Here is a 27,188-nt window from a genome sequence, read left to right on the forward strand (position 1 = left end):
TCTTTTGGCCTAGGTGTGACAAATTGGAGAAGAGGTTTTTTTTCCTTTTGAAACGACCCTTTGCAAAATCCTTCATGATGGTGGAAAGACATTTGAACAAATCAGATTTAGAATCAGCTCTTTTCCTAGTCCCGCTACTAGCGATATCACCCCCAACAACATTTTCTTATTCATCACCGCTACTACTAGTACTTCCATTGCTGCTCATTGTGCTTTGTTTTAAGATTTAAAAATGCAATGGAAATATGAGCTGAAACAACAAAAAAAATTTAAAAATCAGACTTTTCAAGCTACAAATCTATTTTAAAAACTTGAAAATGGAAGCATAAAGAGTTTCATACTTACTTGGTGCACAATAGAGGAAGCTCAAACCCCTGCTCAAACTCTTCGAAGCAAAAAAATCACTTCCTCCTATTGCAAAATGAAAACCCCAACCAACAGCAACACACTCCAACTTCACAAGAAAAACCAAACAAATGAAAAAACAACCATAATGTGGTCTTTTTTACCTTTTAGGCCATTTGGAGGGTTGGAGGGGTGGGGCCCACCGGGGCGACCAAGTTGGAATGAAAAAATTTATGTTTTTTTTTTTTTTTTTTTTTTTGCATTGCGAAAAACGTAAAGGTCGATCGTCCCTAATATGATTGAGGGATATCTAGACATCCCCTTTCCGTATCGAAGACGGCTTGCCATCCCCATTTTTTCACCCAAGCGTCCCCAAGTACCAAGGACCTCTAGCAATTTTGCAAATATGAGGATGGCCGAGGGACGTCCCATACCCGTCCCCCCATCTCGGGGACATCCCCATCTAGCAAACTTGGGTTTTTTAGGCGGAGGCATGTCCTCGGGGTACATAGGTTCTACAATGTCTACATTTTTAAGAACTTATTTTACAATTATATTTTGAAATGTTCAATAAAAGTGCCAAGTTATTGTCAAGTTTTTCACCAAGTCTTTGGCAAGTCCCAAGTTTAAAATTTTTGGAGCCAGCAGAGTTATTGTGGAGTTCCAACTATGCCAATAACATTATGACATGTGACTAGTATGATAACAAAAATAAGGTTCCACATATAAATAGTAACACTCTTGCAGGGTTTAGTTATCTCACAACCACTACGAAACTGTGCTTTGAGGTTACTACTTGGGACTCATTTTGTCAAAGGGAATTCATGGTAGTTAAGGTCATTACGTAGCAAATATTAATTATATCTCCTCAGAAAAAGAAAACAGGAATGATTTCATATGTTATTGACATAAGCAAAGAGAGCAATAGAAAAATTAAGCATTTGCATACATCGGTGAACAAGAAAATAGGCAAGGCGTGATTTATCAGAACGCTCAAATCGGAGGGCCTGCACAAGTTGAAGCAAGTAGCACTGCAGTTCTTCATCCTCTGCCCGTTCAAGAACCTTCACTGCATAGGCACGTACCTGTTAAAGAGATTAATTACATTATATTGATTGAATTATAAACTACAGTAAAAGATAATGCAAAAAATTACCATTTACAAAACACTGTATTCAACCATCAAAACATTATAATCTATATTCTTTGCACAGCTTAGTCCTCTGAAGGCTATGGAAAAGGCTACTTATTAGCTACAAAATTCCAATGAATAGTTTGATTAAAATCTACAAGCAGTACTTACTTCTTCATTGTCAAACACAGGAGACAAGAGCTCTAATGCATCTGCAGTGTCAATTGGTGCCCACTGTCGCATCAAATCCAATGCTTGCTTGGCTTCCTAACAAAAATTTAAAAAAACTAACCTTGATCAAACAAAATCTAAATCATAATTACAAACCCAATAAGGATGATGCCAAATAAGATTTTTTCTTTTATTCCTTTAATATGTTCTTGTTTTTCAAAGAATTTATTTAAGGCTCTAGTAAATGGGGGGGAAACTACCCTCTAATACCAAAATCCGAGTACAAACTACTTTACAGAGGTAGTAAGATGAGAAAAGTAGCCATGTTGACCAATAAATGCAAGATATAAAAAGTTTGGTGTTTTAGATAGAAGCTATTGTAGAAAAGGACAATAAAACACATGTGGATTCAAATTTATCTGTCAAATGAAACAACTTATATAAGAGATATTGATTCAAGGTATAAGGGATATTTAAAAAAGTTGAAGCAACAGAAAACCTTTGGCAATTATTTGTGATTTCAAAAAAATTCCACCCTTTCTGCAAAAATTCAACATCTTTACACCTCATCTCTTATTCAATTAATGTAATCATCCCCAAGTATGTCATTACTGTAGTGGCAAAGGATCTGTCAGTCAATCTACAAACAACGTGTAGCAATTAATCCACCAGGAACTATACAGTTTGGGACAGAGGGCTTCAAATGTTTCTCAAATAGTTTTTCTCCCTGCAACCCACCCCAGTGCCAACCCACCATACCTTAGTCTTACCAACTGCCAAGTTGGGGTTCACAATGGGGCGAGCTTGGGCAAGACTAATCCCCTAGGGATGCACGGAATAGCCCGTAAACCACATGCATCGGGTAGGCCCAAGCCTGGAAGTCAACCACGAAACCAATGGCGAGCAAATCCATGGCCCAAGCCAATTCCACTAATAGTTTTAGTTGCCAAAACATTTTTGGTGCAGCTACAGGCTGAGTTCAGCTCTCTTCACTAGCCAACACTTTAAACACATTTTTAAACACATATTTTTAATTTGGTAGTTTGGGCACCGAAAGCTATTGTTCAAAATTGAAAAAGACACTAAGCCTCATGACTAACTAAAGCAAGAAGTGAAGGAGTTACAGTTAGCAGCCTGCTGATTATTGCTACAATGCAAACAAAAAGGATAAAAGTGTGTCATGAAGCCAAAACACTCTACTAACAAAGTTAGACAGATAACACAACACTGTCCAGACTCCAATCAATGAGGAAAGCAGTAAATCACTCTTGAAATGATACAAAGGCTTTTTTCTCAATTTCCAAAACCTTGCAAGCTTAACCTTCTTTAAGAGATTGAATTGTTGATATTTGGCTGTGTACATTATTGCTAGGGATGCCAAAAAAGGTTTCCTCTACATGATAAGAATTGTAAAAAAGGAAGTGTACATTAGAGATGATACTCCAGTATCTAATTATCTTACTAGCAATGTTAAAATTGAGAATGGCATCACTCGTTATGTCTGTCAAGCCTCGGTGCAAACTTACTCACCCTATACCATATGACTCAATTTCTGAATAACATGGCCCTAGATGACATTTATTCTATAATGTATAAATCTCATGTGGTTTCTACACCTGATTCTGTCAATTTGTTCTTCCCTTAGTTGTTCAAACTGATAATGTGATTTGTTTTCAGCATAAAAAATTAGATGCCTTGACTTTTACATGTAAGTGCTGATTATATTTAACAGAATTTACCACTTACCAATTTGTTTAGATTGAGCATGCATTGTCACTAACAAATCCTAGCTCCCAAGGATGGCTTTTGCCAAAGGTGCATTCACGAAAAGATCAAAGGAAGAAGATTGTGAAGAGCAACCATAACTTGTGACAAGTCATTTGAAAATTGTTTAGAGTGACATATACGCTTCCATGAAGAGAACCCTTCATTTCATATTTAAAACTTAAGAATTATTGATGATTTGTATAGGTACTTCCTGTAGATTTGAAAACAGAGAAAAAATGTAGGTGAATTAGGAATTAATCCTCACATGTGGTTATTTATGATTAAGAAAATAAATAATAAATTAATTTATTACATAAGTGTTAATAAAATAAAATGTGGGTTCCCATTCATCCGCTGTTTTTTTTCAACTCTAAGTGTTACAAACAAATCAAGAGAATCAAATGGATCCTTCCCTCTCCAAATATATGGAAAATGTAGTTTGATGGTGCATCACAAAGGAACTCGGTCTCATAACTGCAAGGTGTCCCCTTCAACACTCAAACGATACTTTAATCAAAGTTGTCTCAAGGAAAGCTTCCATAGTGGCAAACAATGAGGTAGATTTCGAAGTTCTCTTGTTCTCCTTGGCTTACAGCTGCTCAAAACTTGTCCTCTAAATGAGGTGATCATTGAGGCCAACTAATTTCTTATTATTCAGTGTTTGAAGAGGAGGTAATTGTTGAATTCAAAAAATTGAAGGACATTTATCTCTCCTTGATTCCCTCGAGGAATATCTCATCTCCCATTATTATTAGAAGGGAAACAAGAGTGAATTTTTTTCAAAATTGTGGAATTAGTGAATCGGCAAAAATTGAGCCACGAGGTGATAGGGTTTTGATCATCAAGCATGTGATATTCCAATTTTCAATAATCTGGTTGGTGATCCATGTATACAATTGAATCCAGGAGTCCAGACAGCGATATCACAATTTGACTTGTGGAATTTTTTTCAAAATTGTGGAATTAGTGAATCGGCAAAAATTGAGCCACGAGGTGATAGGGTTTTGATCATCAAGCATGTGATATTTCAATTTTCAATAATCTGGTTGGTGATCCATGTATACAATTGAATCGGGGAGTCCAGACAGTGATATCACAATTTGACTTGTGGAAATAATCCTACTTATCAATATGGTTGTCACCATTATTTCATAAAAAAAAATCTAAGTTTCATTTCACTTGCAAATTAACATTCTTCTATTTACTCTACAACACATTGTCTCTTCATTGCTATTTGGCAGAAATGGGGATGGTGATAATGGGCTCATCTATTTAACAAAGGGCCTTTAAAGGCAAAATTAGTTCAGCCAGACTTTGAAAGGTTCTCTTCTTCAAAGGTGAAGTAATCAAAGAAACCATTAAGGACATTCTCATATCCTCGTGTCCATAAGGGATAAAGCTTGACAAAAGCTTATGGTACATTGTATCTAGGAAATTTTAGGATGGGTTTGTTGGAAGCAGAGGACAAAGTCAATCCAACCAAGTTTGCATCAATAACTTGTATTAGATTGAATTTGCAACTTGGCCTCCAATCGAACAAATAGAGATATAGAAGCCCTCCATTCAACATTTCTCCATAATAGTAGTTGGCTGGATGGGTATTATCCATCTATGGATGTGGTTGATCTCAACCAACGAAATACATCTTCTCCATTGTCAAAAAGGTTAAATGTGGCTAAGGCAAAACAGTAGTGTTACAGGGAATGTGTTTTAGTCATAATTTCACCCGTCCCAAAAAAGGGATGTCACGGAAACGTGGAAACTTTTAGAAACCCATTCCTTGGCTCTCCCATAAATTAATTTTTATTATGTTTGAGTTTTTATAATTTGTTTGAATTTCACTCTCATGTAAACTCTCAATTTAAATTATCTAACACAAACATTATATGTTATGGTTATATAATGTATATAAGCATGATTTATTCATGTTTTCATATGAATATTCAAAATTTCCCTATATATTTTATAATTTCCCTATTTTCATATAGCAATTCCCATTGTTGTCGCCTAATCTGCGAAAAAAATTAGTCCCGACAACCTGTTTCCCCATCCTGAAAACCCAAGGCAACATAGCAAAAAAAGGAAATAAATTTCTCACCTAATAAATCGTGTTAGTTATTCTTCAAAATGGATGGTTCATTCAATCCTAACGTGTGAAGCTTATATCTCTATAGTCTATTTTTTTTGTGATGAATCTCACATTCGTATGTTATCTTTGCCTATGTATTTTGGATATGTTGACAATGGTCTGGAATTCATGAAGTTTACCCAAATGTAATCAGGTATAGGGCTTTCTAATGTCAAACATCATCCTTAGTGTCTACAAAATAATATACATACTAATAGTGAGTTTTTACAAGAGTGCTTGTAAAACTATATATAGCTCATGCTATTGCAATAAAGTTGAGATAGCCAATTGATTAATTTGTTCGACCTCTTAGACCTCTTTGTTCACCCCATTCAATTGTTTGTGCTTCAAAATAGTTCAGTCACACAATGGCCATACAACACATACCACAAGCAACGGCCATTGTTTTTCCCGTTGTAGGAAAACTCACCAAGTAATCAACTAATCTATTGGTGTCCACAAGTTTTCCACTTCACCATGTTGAATCAACTCGAATTCAAGAATAAGTCAAGGTGAGTCAAGTAAACTGCTCAACAAGATTTTGCTTCAACTCATCCGAATTTTCTACTTGAACTCACAGTTTTCTATCACGAACTCACTCAGTGACAAGATAAAACAAAATGCATACAATTTTCAGCATTTCAATTCCTTTGTTGTCATATTTGGTCATATTTTCACCTATAGAGAACCAGTTTAACATCCACGTGAAAAAGACACATTGCAAGAAGGGATTAGGAGATTATTCATTATAAGGCACTTTGAAAGATTCAAATCAATGTGTATTTATTCATTTTTTTTATTCGAAAATTTTTAAAAAGGTTACCCTAACAGAAATGTATCATCCATTTCCTCTCCCTAAACCATTTCCTAACACTTATCTATTGTGTTTGCATTCTATTATCTCTTATCAATGTGTCACTTTTCCATATGATTTCTTTTTCAAAACCTTGTTGATATACTTACTTCTATGTTAAAATCAATTAAAACACAAATGAGTGGTAAGAGAGATCCTACATCAATGTATGGAATTTCAAGTGTTGTCAAGGCCAAGTCTATGGTATTAAACATCAGCTTCTTATGATGAGGCAATTAATAGTCTATAGTACCACCTTGTTTAAAAAATTGGATATGATGCTAAGATGTACCCTTATGTGTCCAAAGAGATTATGAGAGAAAAGGATACCCTACTTGCAATTATGGATTAAGAAATATGTAAAATCAGAGGAGAATGGAAGCAATGGCAATGGCAATGGCATTGAATGTCAATCCCAAATTAGCCACAGGTTTCTTTCCTACCCTAAACATTCATCATTCACTTTCCTCTACTGATTATACTCCAAAAGTTTCTGCCTCTAGCTATCTTCATCATGGAATCTGCATTTCTGTATTCCATGCAATGTTCTACAAGCAAGTCTTCATCTGAAGATACCTCTTGAAATAAGGAAAACCACCACAAGGCTAGAATGGCAGCGACATAGGTTTAATATTACAATAATTTATTATTCACTGTGGCAAACAGCCCATACTGGGAAGCACTGGTGAATGCACTGGCTGTTGCCAATAAAGCGACTTAGACACCAATAGTCAGGAATTTTGAGTGGGTCATTGCTAAACAAAGGATGTAAAAATTGCATGGATTATAGTTGGTGATTAAAATAAAATACAGCAGAAAAAGAGCTACAATGCCTTATCACATGGATGGAAAGATGATGCCTCACACGAAATCAAAAATAGACTCTATTAGATGGGATGATCCAGAGGTTAGGGTTGAGAATGTTCTACAACTTATCATCAAAAGCACACTAGTGTATGTATCGACAAGAAAACTTTTTATTGAAAGGCATCCTGCGATTTCTTGTACTCTGTGTGTAGCATGTTGCTTGGAATTGATGCTAGAGGATATTAGGAGAAATAGAAGGACCAAAAGTGGGGTTGAAGACACCAAACAGGTTACCAAATTTATCTACAACCAGTCCTTTAATGAGAAACCATAAAAGGGTAACGAGATTGTGCGGTCAAGAGTAACACAGCCTGTTAGACACCTCATCACTTTGCAAAGCATTGCTGTCACAATTCTTTCTCTCAAGAAAATGTTTCTGATTGATGCTTGGATAAACTTTTCATATTCCAAAAGAAACCATAGTTTGGCATTTTGTGTCAATGTGTTTCATTTTATACTCTTCAAAAGAATGGTGCTACCAAGAAGAAAAGTAAAACAATTTTTGAGATCGCTAGGTTCAGGACAATGATAAGCAGATGGACTACAAATTTTTGCCTGAGACAGTATTTTGCATGTTACTTACTTAAATCAATTCCAACTAGGATCTATAGATATGTAACATATGAAGAAAACTGGGATGGTTGCTTAATTCAAGGTGTTCCACATCACCTTCAAACAAGGAAAGAAAGAAACTAATAACCAAAAACCTAAAAGGCATATTCGGCACTTACAGAAAGTTGTTGAAGAAAAAGTGCTCGTCTTCTCTTACTTCTGAAGGCCATCATTTCGAGAGATGCCTCCAAAACGAGCTTCTCCATATGTTTCTTTTCTCCATCTCATGATTATTCTTATGTTTCTGCTACTAATGACCCATCTTCAGCTATAGTCTATATTAATATATCTAATGTATCTACTAATTCTAAAGATGAGATAGAGGATCTTATGTGCAGTAGGATGTTCTTTGTTCACCCAGATCCTTTTTTGTTAGTAAGTCTCATCACCCCAAACTGCAATACTCATCAATTCAGTAGGAATTGATGTTACCATGTCTACATTATGATTACTTGTGAACTCTAGACCTTGAGTTTTCAAAAGAAGATGAATCCTTATAGAGGAATCATACTTAAAAAGTTGGTTCCTCAAAACACCCGTCAGATAGAAAGGTCTACAAAAGCAAGTTTCTACACAGCCATAAGGGTCGTGATTGAGTTGGCAAAAATTTTCCATATTTTGCAGCTTTGTGATTGATGATTATATTGTTAGAAATCATTAGACATTCTAAAGAGATGAATTCAAATAATATCCATGGCATCATACATTGAGCATGCCTTCTTTAGTTTTGAACACAATAACTAACATTATTGTACAACCATAGTCATAGTGCTATCAGATTGCTCACATCCTAGTGTCTCATGTCAACACAAAGCATATTGTGTCCATCCAATTTTGTCTATGTAGATTAAAGATAACATTGTCACAGGAAGGATCAAATGGTTAACATCTTCACCAAGTCTTTGACAAAGGCCAAGTCTCTTAAATTTGAATTCCACCTAAGTGGAAGGAAGTTATCATTAAAAAAGGTCAAATGATTGACATATTCATCAAACCTTGTACATATGCCACATATACTAGATTGTGTAGTTTTCCTTGGGTGAAGGAGGTTTTCATTCATGCAAAGCATCAATGACTGGTGTTTTCATCAAGCATTCGATGAAGACCAAGAATATTAGATTGTGCACTCTACCTAGACTTAAGGGAGTTGTCATTAAGGTCAGATCATTTCCAGTGCCTCCCTTCCTATGACACACAATGTAATTTTTCAGGGCAAGCTTAAGTAAAATAATTACTTCCTTGGTAAAGCATCTAATTATCAACGTGTGACCTCATTGGCTTCCAGATTATGTGAATCATACCTTTTAAATTTCCTCTTCGTGCTAATGCATCTCACCCATGGTGACACCAAAAAAGATAACTGTCCTATATTTTTCACTAGTTGTCATTAGAAAATCTTAATATATTCTCTAAACTATATGATAGAAAACCAATTGTAATTCTCTTGTCTTCAATTTATTTCATTGTTTCCTAACGTTCAAAACTCTTGCAGAGTTTGCTGTCTCACGCAATGTCCACAAGTCCATCCAATCTTTCCAATATTATTATTATCTTAATACTGCAGATCTAGAATTATAAAATAAGTTAGTGCCCCTCAATCTGTCTGAATTTTGACTGCTGAGCCACACTATGGCGATAATCATAACATATTGATATGGTAGATGTTAAAACAAATTCAGACAGATTGAGGGGTATTAATTTATGTTATTATTCTAGATCTGCAGTATTAAGATAATAATATTATTGGAAAGATTGGATGGACTTGTGGACATTGCGTGAGACAACAAACTCTGCAAGAGTTTTGAACATTAGGAAACAATTAAATAAATTGAAGACAAGAGAATTACATTTGGTTTTATATCATATAGTTTAGAGGATACATTAAGATTTTCTAATGACAACTAGTGAATTATCTTAATACTGCACATCTAGAATAATAACATAAGTTAATACCCCTCAATCTGTCTGAATTTGTTTTAACATCTACCATATCAATAATCAATATGTTATGTTTATCCCCATACTGTGGCTCAGCAGTCAAAATAACATAACTCCTACTAGAATTCTTAAACCTTCCTTATATCTGCATAATTTTTCATCAAGTTTTCACAGAAGAATGTTACTAATAAAACTCAAAGGTGAGAATTAATGCCGAACACGTTTCCAAGTGACCATAAAACATTGCAACAAAAAAAATGCACGAATCTAAGGAAGAATCCTCTAAACTATATGATAGAAAACCAATTGTAGTTCTCTTGTCTTCAATTTATTTCATTGTTTCCTAATGTTCAAAACTCTTGCAGAGTTTTCTGTCTCACGCAATGTCCACGAGTCCATCCAATCTTTCCAATATTATTATTATCTTAATACTGCAGATCTAGAATAATAACATATGTTAATATCCCTCAATCTGTCTAAATTTGTTTTAACAAATAACTTAACTCCTACTAGAATTCTTAAACCTTCCTTACATCTGCATAATTTTTCATCAAGTTTTCACAGAAGAATGTTACTAATAAAACTCAAAGGTGAGAATTAAAGCCTAAAACATTTCCAAGTGACCATAAAACATTGCAACAAAAAAAATGCACGAATGTAAGGAAGAATGAATGGACAAATGAGAAAAGGATGTACAAAGATCAAATTGTTGCCTTGCAGAACATTAAAAATTAATACATCTAAATGGTAAAATCTAATTTAGACTACTATCTATGACTACAGCATAATTTGTTTTCACTGTATTATTAAAAATTCTTAACTGAAATTAAAACAGAAAAATTCAAACCTGAGCATCACTCCATTCAACACAACGAAGAAACTTTGTCAAAGCCCTTTTATCAGATACCAAATAATACCGAAATTTCCAGAGAAGTTGCCGTTCATCTCCATTTAATGTACATGTCGGAGGGTGCTTCAATATCTTTGATATTTTCCTAGATATTACCAGAGTAGTCATAAGATAGCGAGGAAAGTGTTCCAAATATGCATAAAACAAAACTAGCTTGTGAAAGAGTCAATACATTTGTTTATCTCCAATCTCTTATTGGTATATTCTCTGTTTGCTGGTTGAAGGTTGAAAGAGAATATTAAATTTGTTTAAGACCGGCTACAACTTGATAAAACCAGAAAACAAAGAGCAATGAATGAAACAATCCTCTTTATGGCAGGGTTAAACAATTTACAATCAATGCTAAAACTGATCCAGTGAGGAAAAAAATCAGGCACAAAAGGTTACACCTAATATCATGGCAGATTGTACCTTTCACAATAAGATGGCCTTGGTACTACTGGCATCAAAGCACAAGGGACAGTTTAATCCACAAGATAAGTAGTCCAAGCCAAAAATGTCAATGCCCCATAGAAAGTCTGGTTGGATAAATGATCATTACAACCTTCAACACAGAAGCTGCAAAAAAGGCTTCTTTATCCATCGTGTGCGAAGGGCAAACAAACTAAAGATCAATAGCTCTGCAATTTTTAAAAGAGCAAGAATAGACAACTATTTGAACAACAGCATTGGGAAATATAAGGCCTAAGTTACACTTGAGAGGTAGTTACAAGATCCATTTAGAGCTACACAACTCGCTGCAATTAATTCTCTGTGGATAAGACAGAAATCTACATTTTTTTGAGATCACTCTCTGTTATAGCTAGGCAAATTTGACCCTTTTAGTGCTAACTTAATTATCATATTATGGCTTGAATACAGATTTATAAAAGAGATCTTACTGTATATGTTGTCAGTAACATAAAAAAGCTTACTTTCCTTACCAAAATGTTTTCCTCTAAGTTATATTTGCTTATTGATTTAAGTAACATATGATGTGTAGATTTCAAAAGATGATAAAAAAGGTTCGATGCATGTGAAAAAGACGCGGAAGTGTTCTTTTTCTTTTAAGAATGAAATTAGAAATTGCAAATAGAAGCAAGAAGAATAGCACAAAAAGGTAAGAGATGTTTTCCCGAAACATCTGTACTTCTTTGACTTTGTACCATCTTTGAATGATCATTACTAGTACAACTCAAGTTTTCATGAATCAAATTCTCTAATATTCATGCATTTTTCAAGAGACCCTAACATGTATTCACACTTCTTCCAACCTTTCAAAGTCGAAAAATAGAATAGATGTGTGATAAACTACACTTCAATTTATAAGGGGAAGCTCCCTACAAAAATTAAAACCAACCCAATCTAAACAATATGTGCTTTCTCTTTACAATCTATATACTGTTTTCTACAATGCTTTGTGCTCATGCTAAATAAAACCACACATTTTATTTGGATTCACCTAGTGCATCGACAAACCATTTTTCGTGTTTTGTTCTTTTGTACTGTACTTGTGCATTTCACCCTATCCACCCAACATCGATAGCAGATCTGAGAAATCTCCAATCGGGTTATTTGTTGATTTATTATTGAAGATGTTCATTCAAAGTGTTTTCATCAAAAAAAAACCTTGGTCAAAATTGTTAAAGGGTACTTTTTTGATCTATGCCTAGACATTTGGCCTTTCTTTAGGTGATTTTACATATTTTTAGGATTTTAGAGTTGGTAGTCGTAGAAGCTCTATTGAACTCACCCTCCCTAGCATGTGTTTCCTCCAAACTCCCATTTACCCCTAACAGCCCCTTTTCCTTCTAATGCAAGAGCATCTTGGGTCTTTGAGCAATCTTGCATCAACCAAAAATATTTCTTGTTTTCTGTACCAGTCTGCTGTTTGAAAAGTAGTCATTGTTGCTTTTGGTTTTATGATGTGCACAGTTAATATCATGTCCAGGACCTATTCTAGATCCTTGTCCTAAGTGTGTGTATTCTGACGTTTCATATTCTTTGAGTTTTGTGTCATTCTTAGCAGTCTTTGTTCCATACAGTTTGTTGGTTCCCAAAACCGTAGATTGGAATCCTACGAGCCTTGCCTGCTCTATGCTGGAATATCCAACCGGTTGAGGCCAACTTGACGGGATCGATCGATGCGATCCAAATCCCCTACACTTCTGGCTCTACAAAACCGAGGCAGGTATACCTGATCCTGGACAACAATCTTAAATCCAAGACGCTTAAAGCAGATCAGTTAAAACATGAATACAATGAAAGCTTCAAAAATGGCAAGAATTATCAAAAGCTTCAAACTTGCAATTTATGAACTAAGAATAATGAATGAATGTATGAATGTTTTCAAATAAGTATACATTAATGCAACAAATGAATATATTAATTCGTCAAAGGAAAGAAATGAAATAGTTGCCAGCATATGGATTATGAATCAAGAGTAAAAGACCAGTGCTTAATTAAATGGGCAATCAGAGTCAATATTATAAGTCGAAACGTACAACTTTATAAAGTTCAATGTATTTAAACTATAAACAAATTAATAATCCAGACACGACAGATCAATTACATAAACGCAATTTTAAACTAGTCTAGGATGCACTTTAACTCCTGCAAAGACAAACTAGACATAAATATGTAAACAATAAAATATTTCACAATACCTATGTTTATCCAATTTAAAATGCAATAATGACCCAGTCCACTTATCCGAATTTTAAAATATTTATAGAAAATAAATAAAAATATTTATATAGGACACAACTTAATAATAATTTAAAACTCCGAAATTTAAAATAAATAATTATGCCAAAAATAACATCACAATAAAGACATTCCTTACAGATGATCCATCTATTGTGAATGTATCCGAATCGCACAAAATCCACCCAATAATTCAAATCCACGGGTTTTGTCCAAGAATCCATTCCTTCACCAATGGAAGAATAAAATACATCATAGAGCATGGGATATGTAAAATTTAAAATATGAAAATGAATTATATATGGAAAAAAGATTGTTTTGTAGGAATGAATTGACCATATACTTATAGACTATGAAAAGGTGCGAGGGACAAAACACAATCACTCGGGCACCTAATCAATAAAACTACCCGATAATCCCAAAATATCTGTCAATATAACAAATTTGAACATAACCATTTCAAAAAGGAAAACATTCAGACTTTCATGGTTATTCCTTTCGAGTGCTTGAAGACTATAATCTGTCTATACTTGCTGAATTCACCTCTTCCTTATCAAATTCTCATGGATAACCACTTCCCAATATCTGAGATGCATTCACGAATCATAACTTGTCTCCTTCGATACTCGTATTTTTCTCACTGTGAACTCCTTTCCTGCATTGTCGTGAACCTGTATATCCCATGTCACCAATGGTTTCTCCAGACTCCTTATTTCTGCTCACACCAACAGCATCTCCATGTGTTAGAAGAGTCAAGTGCACTTGGCTTATCCTTCTCTTTTCCGTGAATGCCATGAGCCTTCAATAACAAAGAGTATTATTAGATATCTACTTCCATGATATTGGTTATTCACTCTAACAAATACTTGAGACGATAGCACTATGCCCTCAGGACAAGAGTATATTCGTTTCCCATTTCTTGGCTGCCAACACTTGGTCCAGAAACCCAATTTGGCAGGTAATGCTTGCTTATTTAATCCTTCAACAATGACTCACTCGGTTCATTCTCTGTGCCAGAAATTCATCTTTTTTCAGTGGCCTCAATGGTTGCCAGTTGTCTCTGAAAGGTGCTTTAATTTTATTGAATCCATGAGCAAATAATTTCTGTAGATGTTCTTCTTTTTATACAGCCAGCAATATCATCTATCCCTACCTTCACCAGTATTTGGGGCTGTAAAGTTGTATGCCACCATGTAATGCTTTTCCAGCCAAGACCCCTAAGATTGGCAAATTCATACTTGCATAATCTGAAACAAATTTCTCAAATTTATACACACTCTGATTTTCTGGCGCTGAATATGATATGTCATTTGTTTCTTAATCACTGTTTTAATCATTGTGCCATAAATAGATTGATTCTTTGTTTCTGCATTTACTTCCCACCTTTGGATTCCACTATTGCAACTGGTATAAGTATTGCCTCTTTATCTGCATGTATCAGAAATAAGATTGACTTGATGCTTCTTCACAAATACTTATTTGGTTCCTTTGCACTGCTGCGTTATAGATATGTTGTTCCTGATTGTAGTCGTCAAGTTCAAACAAATCTATTCTCTGGATATATTACAGCATGCCTTAATCAATTTCAGAGTTTAGTTTATCAGGTTCATAGTGCACTAGCAGTGTATTTCATAGCTATCCCAAGAAATGCCAAACTGCATGTAAATGGGATCAAGAAGAATAATAAAGGGCTGAGAAAATTATTTCTCTATAACCATAGGGTGTCCCTGTGATAGCAGAACCTTGACACTTTCTATACTGCAGACCTGCAACCATGTTTGTAAATACTCCACAATAGCTCATTTTCTTTAACTTTTGTACTACTCTCCTGATTAATGGATCACTGTCTATTCATTCTTTCTTCAAATCTCTGTGAACCACCTACAACTGTACTGCTCATGAATTTTAATGCTTTGAAGCATATTGTTTGAATATAAGTAGTGGGTAGGATCTAAAGATTCTTCCTCTGCCATGGTATTTGGGACCTTAAATTTTGGAAAATGTAGTGTTCCATCACGTTTTCATACAGCAAGGTGTGTTGCTTCTGTTGGCACAATTTCCTATGCTGCTGCGGTGGCTTGCAGTTGGGAGACAACTCCTAACTTGTGTTTGGACCTATTTCTGAGAACGTGTGATCTTATGTTGCCCTTTGCTTGGGTTTTGTTTAGTCTTCCAAGACTGAACCTTTAATGTAATTAAATGCCTAGCTAGCCGACTTGTGGCTTAGTTGGCTATATAGGAAGCTTGGTTAGATGTAGGAAATCATCTGGAGATAGATCTTAGAGGGAAAAGAATAGAAGATGCGAGCTTGGACTCTGAATCTGTAGTTTTCCTTGAATATGGCGGCAACCAGAAAGGCTTCTCAGTTGGGCATATTGCTTTGTTACATGTGAAGTGAAATAATTACACTATTGATCTGCTTCATATGGCTTTTATGTTCCCTATTGATCTGTCTGAGTAAAGCTTCCGCGTGTAACTCTTAGCAAGGGTGTTAGTAGGTTTGAGTTCAATGTATCCCACCTCTCTCCTACTATCATCCTCCCTTGCGTCACCTTCAACTATGGGATTCTAGCTTTGCTTATCTCCACATGCATTTCCTCTGAAGTCCTACCAATTTCCCAAAAATTGGAATTTTAGACTTTGGTATCCCAACATTCATCTCAAAGATTCGGAATATTTTTCCAATCTTTCCCCTTTGGCATGCGTTGTCTAGAAACTTTGTTGTTCAAACATCAAATAATGAAAAAGAATGATCATTGAGTAATTCAATATTCGATATTAAGAAAGATGAAAATTTCCTTAAATAAGAGTTACAAACAATTTATCCAATAAGAATAAGATCAACAACTAAGGAAAGTGCATGCTACTAAAAGAAAAAGAAAAAAGAATAGTCCTAAATTCTATACTAGCAACTAATAATAATATTGTAATACCCTCACTTAATGGTTAGTCTATTAACTACACCAAGTTTATCCCAAAATTCAACTAATCTTTGACAACTCAAAGACTTGATCAGATAAGATAATTTTATTAATCTCCAACAAGAGACTAACAAGAGGGTCTAAGGGACTACCAAAAACCAAGCAGCAACCCAATGAATAGTGGGAGCACCAATGATGTCCAGAAGAAAGATGAAATGAAGAGCCAAGGTATGCACAAAGAACCAAGAACTAGGAAACCAGAGCACCAACCAATAAGCAGAAACCACCAAGCCAAAGATCGGAAACCACCTCCAACTAACTATTCTGATCACTATGGAATAAGTCTAGGATTGAGAGGTGGGTCGTAATATAGGAGACCCCAAGAAGCCTCTCAAAACCCCTGAAAAGTTAGAGGACGAAAAGGATCATTGCTAAATGGAGGATTTGCATGGTGTCACTACCCTAGGGGACCCTAATAGAGGGTTCAGATGTCACTTGGTGCCTCGTATGAGCTGGTCGGACCGTGATCTCATGGGGAGAAGTCACTAAAGGTTGAGGTCCCGAAGCCTCCAAGTCTCTTGAAGATAAAGTGAGAGGCACCTCTGATCTGTACAAGTGAAGAAGATCAGGAGAGACCTAGCTTCTCTGCATAATTTATCTTTTAGATAGGGAGGATAAAGTTATAAACACATGACCATATGTTACCTCAATGCAATATAAGAATATCTTTGATCAGAAGATGTTCAACATTTTGATATCACATTTGATATCATGAGTATTGGCCTCCAAAATATTAAGATATAATATTCACCATACACTTTGAGTAACATTTTGATATCACATTTGATATTATGAGCATTGGCCTATAGAATATTGACATATGATATTCACCAATTACTCATTGGCCTAAGGTTTGATATCACATCTGATATCATGAGTATTGGTCTTCCAGTATATCGGCACATGATAGTCACCAAGTACTCAAAGATGTTTGATATCACATATGATATCATGAGTATTAGTCTTCCAGAATTTCGAGATGGGAGATATTAACCAAGAACTGTGAGTAATGGCCTCCTAAATATCAAGATGCATGATATTCACCAAGTACTTTGTGTAATGGCCTCCCAAACATTGATTAGCATAACATTCACCATGTACTGAAAATGTTTATAAGGTATGTACATACGCATTCTCATAATGTGACCATATAACATCCATCACACAGAGTATAATCTACCATGATCTGCATAGACATCGTAAGATATCCATCATAATAGAAAATTAAGTTATTGTAGGATCGTTGCCTTTCAATAACTTCTGCAAATACAAGTGATAATCATTTGAAAGTCATCACTTCCTCATGATGGACACAGGAGGTAGGCCCATTAAATTACACAGTCACATGCATGATACCAAAAGTTTACATGAAGTCAAAGCTCCCTCTTATTCTGATATGATCAAGATCTTCAAAAATTCAATTGAAACATATCCTCTATCCAATCCTTCACGTGAATGTCTCAATCTTCTGAGCTCCTTTATCTTTGAAGAAGTGTTAGACTCTCTTTGAATCTGATATTAATCACCCTTTTCTTGAAAGAACATTCTCGAAGAAAAAAATCAAGACAAATAGCTCTTACATGAATTAGTAAGCGAGGGACTAATATGATACTCAAGGAAATAGATAGTTGTTCATAAGATCATTCCAATATAATATAGATAAATGTCTAATACATTGGACATATATGCATATATTAAAATCATCAAAATATTCTGGCATAAAGATTCTATTAATCCCAATCATGTTGGTCAAATGGAGATATGAAATTCCCACATACGAACATTGTAGATATTCCTCAGGCATGTCAATCAGATGGAGATCATATAGATCTTGCATACCAACATTGTAGAGGTTATAGAAAATATAGTCATACCAACTAGATGGAAATTATCAATCTTCCATATTTACATTATCATGTTTGGACTTCCATGAAATTCTACATTAATTTCAAAACATCTCTTCAAATAGATCTAATAGATTTGGTTATATATATGTATATAGTACAATCACATTCATTCATAATACTAAATTAAAAAAAATTATTATTTTGCCTTGTTCTAAGTCGCCACTATCAGTCAATTTATATACTCTTGACTTATTTCATTTCCAAAGGGAATATTCTTATTATTATTATCATATGTTGCTTATTATTATCAATGATTCTCCTTAGCACTTGTACGGGTCTCGATCCCGTTATGTTATTACGTCTCACATATAATTTGTGTGACGTGTCTTGCACGATGGGCATTCTTTGTCAATGGGATTTGACCCCTGTCAACTAGCGTACTATGCAGTGCAGGTGTAATTGCACTATGTGGCAATGGTATGTCTGTCACACGCCACATCTTCGATTGATGGGTTTGTCTTATCATTGCTTCTCCATTGGCTCGGTGGGTCCTAATTAATAATTAATGTCTTGTATATTCTTTAATCAAATTTTAAATAGCCATCACGCTTTAATCATATTATGATGCATCTAGCCATTGAATATAGTACTTGTTAAAGCACACATGGTATCCTCTATTACGCCACCAGGATTTCTATTCGTTTCTTTTCCTTATATATTTTCCATGTTACTGTCGAACAATGATATTCCTTGTTTAACTATACTTGCTACTTTTATCATTATATACAACTCACGTGGGTTTTGACCCATTGCGCTGGTCTTATCTCACGAGAGCAGGCACCTGCTGCTCGAACCTTTTATGAGGTCATGGGTCTGGTGATATGTGCATGCGATGTGATTGCTATGTTCGTATCCGGTTTTGCCCCACTTTAAATGACTATGTTTAATTGGTTGAAGACCATCTTCCTTTCACCAACTCCTATTGGCTCGATTTGCTCACTACCAACTTAGTGTACTTCTATGTTTCTTGAAGATGACATGGTTTTAACAGTCAAGCGGAACCACAAAACCGAAATTTAGAGAAAACTGAAGTAAAAGAAAACCTCACGGCTGGAGTTATAAGCCTGGGAAGGCTCAACAGGATCTTCCAAATCATGAGCACTATGGATGAGCATCTCTCTTTTCACTCGTCGTCCTCGACGTACTTGCTACCTTCTCCTCACCCATCACTTGATTTTCTTTATCCTCCTTTTGTTACACACTACCCTGCGTGTATGATGCTAATTGCTATCCTTTCCCAAGAGCACCCATTAGATTGCTTTTCTTCTCTTCTTTTCCGCCATCTCATCTTCCTTCCAAATTATCAGAGTCTCTGATTTTCTTACATTTGCAGGTTAGGCTCTGATACCATGTTCTTTTTCTAAGGATCGCTTGTAGATGTAATTGCACTGCTTGTTAAGGTATGGGTTTTTCAAGTACAGCGACCTCTTGCATTTGTACATGGTTTAACACAAGAAGAGACATGGCCCCTTATGGGAAATGTCTATTCATTAATTTAATATTTAAGATTACTAATTAGACAATAGTTATCATAAGATTACACACACATTAATTGTCTAATGATTATTAATCATAATAATCAGTCATAACAATGTATCCCATGGTTAAATCAATCTGACTAAAGCTACAACGTTAACAATTTGCTAACTATTTATTATTGTTGCTGTATTGTGTTTATCAGGCATAGATCATATTTTGTATAATGTTAATTATTGTTGTTGTTTTATCGTGTTTATCAAGCATTGATCATGTTTTTCAGATTGTTAATTATCATTGTATCATGATTTTTTTTTAATCATCATGCAAGAACATTGGTCTCATTTATTTATACTATGAGCATGAGCAGTAGAACTTTAGTCTTTATATATATCAAGTTGTGCAAAAGACATTGAAACCACCACATGAAGCCGAAAAGATGTTGAGGGTTCTCAATTCGTTGTCAAAAGGAAAATGCAACCCAGGTTTCAGTTCATTGTGATGAATAGGCGCAATACAGAGAACTTGGTATAAGATCTACTTGTCAGTTTTCAATTTGAAATTCAAGTTCCATATTTTCTTTACCAAAGTTCTGCCAAAGAGGTGATTGGGATTCAATTTTATAATATCCATCAATGTGCATAGATTGTGAATCTTTTTAACGGGAAACTACGTGCTTTCTCCAAAACCAATAGTATTGAATTTAATGGGAAACTACGTGCTTTCTCCAAAACCAATAGTATTGAGTTTCAAAAGTTGGAGAGAGTTCCAACTATGGCAACCATGGAGGGTCCTCCAGAGTCTACTAAATCAATTCCAAACATTGATGCAGAGATTTCTAAAGAGCCTTTTGAAAAAATTTTGAGATTTTATGTCAATGATGATTTGGCATCATCTTTGTTGAGCCTACGTGGAAGTCTATGTGAAAGGGATAAGTATTCTATGACTATGTAACTGGAAATAGCATTTACTTTTTTGTATTGATCTCTATATATCTCTCTTGGTTGCAAGATGCAACAAGAAGCAAAGAGATGAGGATGTCTTTGATGATACATATTCAAAGGGAGATGTTTTAGCTTTAGAGGGAGGTTACATCAGATATCTTATTATGGTGATCAAAATTGTCCTTGTTGAGAGGGAATCTCTAATGAGAGATAATCTCAGTCATTGATGAGTTCCTCTCTACAAAAGAAGTTTGAGGTGAAATCCCTTGTTCCACCCTCTACAATGGAAGTATGGTGGAAATGCATTCTTCTTAGGGAGGAGTCCAAGGTGAAAGCCTTCATTCCGCGCTACGCAATGAAGCATGGTGGAAATGCATTCTTCTCTAAGAGTAGTCTGAGATGAAAGTCCTTGTTCCACAATTTGCAAGTAGGCATGCTAGAAATTCATTCCTCTATGGGAGAAGTTTGAGGTGAAAGCCCTTGGACTACCCTTTGCAAGTGAGTATGGTGGAAATGCATTCTTCTCTAGAAGAAGTCTATGAGTGGGCATGGTGGGAGTCACATGTTTATGTGCTTATATGTTGAATTACGTTATGCTAAGATAACATGGTTTAATGAGAAATCATGTGTTGAGAACTTATCATTGACATTTTTGGCCGCAACTAAGTGTGTTTGTCATACCAAAGATCTCTTCTCTTGCTAAGAGAGAGTGTTGAAGATTATAGCTGCGATAGAGATCTTTATCTCTAATTTTGCTACCGAGAAAATACCTCTATATTGTCTCAAGAGTTGCAGAAGATATTTATGATAATATTTGAGTTAATGTTATATGAAAAAGACGTATCATGTGAAGTTGGAAATTGAAGAGACATTTGAGTGTAATATGAAGAGTCTCTCATTTCAATTTATATATGTGATTGCTTAGCGTAATGTGTGGTGGCATCAAGCAAAAAGTATTGTACTTGAATATATTACTATCAATGAAAGAGAGATTTTTCTAGTGTGATTGAGTTTTTCCCTACTAGTTGAAGAGTTTCCCCAGGATAATTTCAAATGTCATTTATACCTATTTTCCTATGTTTATTGTTGTTTATCATTTCTACGCATATCATTAACACTTTCTTTGACAAAGATCTCAAAGAACCCAAGTCTTACACTTTATAAGACACTAATGTTTGACCTCAATGCCATTTTCCCATTTTAATTTACTTTATGACACAACAAATAATAATCTCATAAACACTCTAAATGTTATCTGTAAGTGCAAAGTCAACAGTGTTTTGCTTGCTCTTGTCTCTAGATGATCTACCTTTGAGCATTTCATCATATCAAACATCATCAAGAAATTTTTCCCACCACTTAGGTCTCTTTTAAGAAATCCCTCCATCCAAATTAGTGTGGTCATCATGACTTTGGTTCTCTGGTACTATATCATACAAATACTGGTATAATTCCCACTAAAGAAAATCTTTTGGTACACATTAGTATCTTCCTAAGAAATTTCACAAGTTTCGAATCATCAAACTCCCCCCCCCCACCCCACACCGAGGTATAGCCAATGGAAGTTGGACACCTAAGTCCTTAGCCTTAAAAGGTTGATTTGTAGAATTTTTGGTATTAGAGGACTAAAAAGGCCCAACCTCTTCATTAATCACCACATCATTGTTGTATGTCAAATGATTATTTTCCAAATCAATCAACCAATACACTTCACGATTGGCAATATACCATATGATAATCAACTTCTGACTTTGAAAATCAATTTTGATTCTCTCGACACCTTGAATCTAAACATATACAATAGCACCAAAAACACCATGAGTTTTTCCATGGCTCACTGATGTAGAGAGATTGTGGATTAGCCAAACAGACGCTAAACTTGTTATTCAAGGTCTTAATGACAATCCAATGGTCTTCTTGTTAGTTGTCTTCCCAAGGCTTCACCTAGGACTTGTCCCCTACCTTCTGAAGGTTCTTAACAGGACAATCCAACTATTCTTGATAGAGTTACAAACTCACATGTCTAATCAAACCTTGCTTCCTAATCCTTCCCAAGAATTACCTTTCACAACCCCCCTACTAACTAGTTCTTAATCATATTCCCACTTCCCATAAATGATGAATGAGGTTTCATGCTATTTGACCCAACACATAACAATAGTCCTTTTGGTTCCCAGGCAAGAAAATCCACAGGCAATTTGATGCAGTAAGGCCTAAAAGACACCTAATTCTTTTATCCTTCTTAATAGAGTATTTGGACTTACTTTCTTTTTGCTCCTGAATGACCCCCTGGTTAAATCACAGATTTGGATACACTTTTGAGCTATTAAACAATAACACAATTTTGGAACTAGGTTTTACACCTAACCCATTGGACAAAATTGGGCCAAATAACAATTAAGGACCTAATGTGTATGATTGACCCAAAAGCATTTACCAATCAACTTACCTCTAGTTTTGGACATTCAAATAGAATATGCACCTTCATCAAGAACTCCATTGCACCTTTATATTTAGTCTACCCATCCTCCTTACCACAATAATGGACTTCTTTCTGGCCTTCTTGGATCACCACTACACATTGATCAACCTAGGGCATCACATGAAAATTGGCAACTCCAAAATTGAAATGAAACATTAATATACAACCTATCGTAGCATTCCAAGGAAGATTTTTGTTCCCATTGTGGTCATTTGATCTCCAAACTCTAAGTTTGCGGGGGTTTAAGACTAAATGGACTTCAATACTACCACTCTCCCCACACAATCAACTTCAAAACTTCAAACCAAGTTCTTTGGATAGCTAATTCACCTGGCTAAAATACTTGATCAATTGCAAAGTTGTATCAATCCATACATGGCCGTGCACAACAAGATTGTGCACAAAAACAATGGAAAAACAAGGTAAATTAGCTATGAAACTCGCAAAAAATGTTTTGCTATTGCCAATATCAATCAATAGCCTTCACAAATCGTTTGCAAGGCCTTTTGACTGGCTCTAGGATCAATTATACCTGACCACAACTAATTTTGGGCTTAAACATAAAATTTTTGCAAAAAGTTGCAAAGTTGCAACTTTTGAGCAACTTTGCAATTGATAATAATTTTTGCTCATGGCTCCTTCTCATTGGTTCATTCCATTCCACTTCTAACCACTATTTACACATTTGGTGCCCTAAGTAGCTTTGAGCCCAAAATTGGCTATCGCCGCCATTAAGGTACCTTACAATGAAAATAGGTGTTTATAAGGTCTTGACCCACAAGGTCCTAACCTTTTAGGACCCATATTTCATGACAAGGTCAAAGCATGTCAAAATCAAATATAACTATATTAGAGATATTGTGTAAAGGAATGCTACTTAGTGGAGGTACAGACAACCAATATTCTGACCAAGCCTCTTGCCAAAGTGTGAAGTTTGTGCATTTTCAAGACAAGCTTGGACTTATAGAGAATGAAAGCCTTGCTAAGAGGGAGTCTCAATATCAGTGATTTCTTGAGATGTACTTTAGAGCGTTTCTTGCTAAGACAGAGAAATTGTCATCCCTCATAGTGCATTTTTCTCTAAGATGGAGAAATTTGAGGTATCAGCCCTCGTAGTGCATTTTTCTTTAAGATGAAGAAATTTCAAGTGTCAACCCTACTAGTGAATTTTTCTAAGACAGAGATATTTGAGGTGTTAACCCTCGTATGCATTTTTATCTGAGTCGGAGAAATTTGAAGTGTCATCCCTTGCAATGCATTTTTCTCTATGATAGACAAATGTGAGGTGTCATCCCTTCTAGTGCATTTTTTTGTGAGACAGAGAAACTTGAGGCGTTAGCCCTTGTGGTGCATTTTTTCTCTAAGACAGGGAAATTCAAGGTGTTACCGTGCATTTTTCTCTAAATTTGAAGTGAAAACACTTGTTTCTCTTTCCACTCATAGGAGTATCTATGGTGGACATCGCATTGAGTGATTCAATGATGAGAGTGTCTACAATTTCTTTCCGCACATGGGTGTAGCAGCACTCACTAGATTGGAGGGTCTGAAAATAGACTATCCAACCAAGTTGCTAAACAATCTTAGCAGAAGCACAAAACAACACAAGATTTGAAAAGAATCCATTTTCTTTATTCATCAATAATTGATTACATGAAATGTGTCTGGCTATGAGGCCTTTCCAATTACAGCCAAATACAAAAGCAATTATAGTAACAATTTTTCAAGATCTCACAAGATCCAAACCAAGCCTAGCTAGCCCAAATTTGTGACTCCACAACAATCTGGTAGAAACCCCAAGAAAAATCTAAACTTGTGCTCACAAGCCACTAAACAACCTTCTTGCTTCCTAAGCCCACACATAGCTACTAACTTTGCTAAACTTCGCGCCTCTCAACTATTCCTCTAGCTTTCCCTACCTCTCACATCGCTCTTACCCTCCAACACTACCTCAAAATCTTCTTTTATACTTGCACGGCCACAAGTCAACCTATTACAATTGAAGCTTCTAGAATTCAAACAAACACAATATGCCTTAAATCGGCTTACAACTATCATTAGATAACATAAAAGAAAGAACCAAAACTAAAAATAGGTCCCCACACACATCCCATGTTCAATCCACATCACAGTCAAATACAACACAAATTAAATGCACCAATTAGTTGGCCAAACAATCAAGAACATCCAGTCAATGAACCAAGTCACTAAGCATCAGCAGCAACAACCAAGCATGCCAAGTATACACTGAGCACTACCAAGCATAACTCATCCAAAGAGTTGTGCATCCACCGAGCATGAGTTCCACCGACCAAAACACCATTGAGCACCACCAAGATCAATGAGTTCCTTCAGTCAACGAACTCGTTGATGAAGTCACGTTTTCCAATCGAGAATTACTACTAAGTTATCGAGCATCACCAACCTTCAACCAAATTTACCAACTCCAAGATCAAAAGCCACCCCAACATACAAGATTGCTAACTACCCCAAGTGCAAAAAGATGTTCTTAGTAGTTCAATGAACATCTTCTGCGATTCATTACATAAACCTCGAACTGATTCTTCACATACATGTCTTCAGCTTGCACACTCTTTCCTTTGTTCCACTTTTGCAAATCCTTTCCTGTAACAAACAACTTAACATCTTTCCTCGGTGTGCCACAGGTTTGTTTTCAATGCTGATCTCTACCCTTTTGAGAATCCTTCAACTCAATTCGCCAACTAAAACATGGGTTCCTCCTATCGAGCTCTGCATCTTGCAAAGGAATCAGGGAAAATCTTTTGCCACCCTTCTCAACAGTAAATACCTTCCCAACACAATCATGTACAACCTTACAATCATACTACCAAGGTCTTCAAAGCAATATGTGACGACTCATGTCCACAATATCACACAACACTTGATCCACATATTGCCCAACCTGAAAATTAATAAAACATTGCTCTCTCACCTCTAAATCATGTTCATCTTGCAACTAACTAATCCTACAAGGACAAGGATGTCTCGACCTCCTCAAACCATGTTTCTAAACCATCTCCTCGGCAACTAGATTATCCGCACTACCATGATCACATTCCAACATTTACCTCCAAACTTGCATCGAGTCCTAAACAAACTTCTTCTTTGACAAGCTTCTAGCACCTTCTTATCGAGCAATACTCGCAAAACCAGCAAGTTCTCTTCCATCTTGAGTTCATTCACTGAGCCTACATTCTCATTCATCACAACACTTCTTCTATCACTGACCTTCCTGTCAGCGTTGGGACATTCAAAAGATCTATATCCTTCACCATGTCTGTAGCAAGTACCTTTAAATCCACCTCTACCTGTTCTTCTCCTCGATTCAACAGGTTTCAGTTCATCCTCGACAATCGGTTTATCCTTTACCAAGTGTTCCTGCTTCTCCTTCCCTCGAGAATTACTCTAATGTCTTCTAGTCAACTTATCTTCTACCTTCAGAGCATACTGATAAGCATCCTTAACCGAAGCAATCTTCAACATGCTAACGCAATGCAAGGCAGAAGAATCCCAAAGGAGATATCCTAGCCCCCAGCAAATAACCACATAACGAAATATAGCAATAACACAGAGATTTAGATCCAAAAGAATGCCAATTCTCATAATAGAACCATAAGATTTACATCCAATATGCCCAACTGTAAGGCCTTTCGGGTTATGGCCAAATACATCAGTAATTACAATAACAGTTCTACAAGACCTCGGAAGATCCAAACCCCTAGCTAGCCCAGATGCACAATCTGGTAGAAAACCCCAAGAAGAATCTAAACTTGTGCTCGTAAGCCACCAAGCAGCCTTCTTGTTTCCCAAGCCTACACTTAGCTTCTAGCTCTGCTCAACTTCACTCCTCTCAGCTGCTCCATATTGAACTCTTGATCCACTAATCTCTCAAGACAAGAAATGACCCCTTACTTATACTTGACCAAGTCACATGTTGACCTAGAAAACTAATTTAAATAAACACTCACATAT

The 27,188-nt window shown here is 35.7% G+C and overlaps 1 protein-coding gene across 15 annotated transcripts in view; it reads right to left on the minus strand.

Moving 5' to 3' along the window:
* Positions 1-27,188, minus strand: part of LOC149555204 (phosphatidylinositol 3-kinase, root isoform-like) — a 130,211-nt gene that overhangs the window by 62,984 nt on the left and 40,039 nt on the right. For all 15 annotated transcript variants that reach the window (XM_089829267.1, XM_089829272.1, XM_089829269.1 and 12 more), the window contains 3 exons: positions 10,661-10,808; positions 1,649-1,744; positions 1,295-1,430 (listed from right to left, as the gene is read on the minus strand). In XM_089829267.1, coding sequence (XP_089685393.1) covers positions 1,295-1,430; positions 1,649-1,744; positions 10,661-10,808 — 380 coding nt within the window. The remainder of the gene's footprint in view (positions 1-1,294; positions 1,431-1,648; positions 1,745-10,660; positions 10,809-27,188) is intronic.

The sequence above is a fragment of the Cupressus sempervirens genome, chromosome 5 (genome assembly GCF_028749045.1).
Source record: "Cupressus sempervirens isolate cs-2001-9-10 chromosome 5, ASM2874904v1, whole genome shotgun sequence".
In the NCBI taxonomy this organism is placed as follows: domain Eukaryota; kingdom Viridiplantae; phylum Streptophyta; class Pinopsida; order Cupressales; family Cupressaceae; genus Cupressus; species Cupressus sempervirens.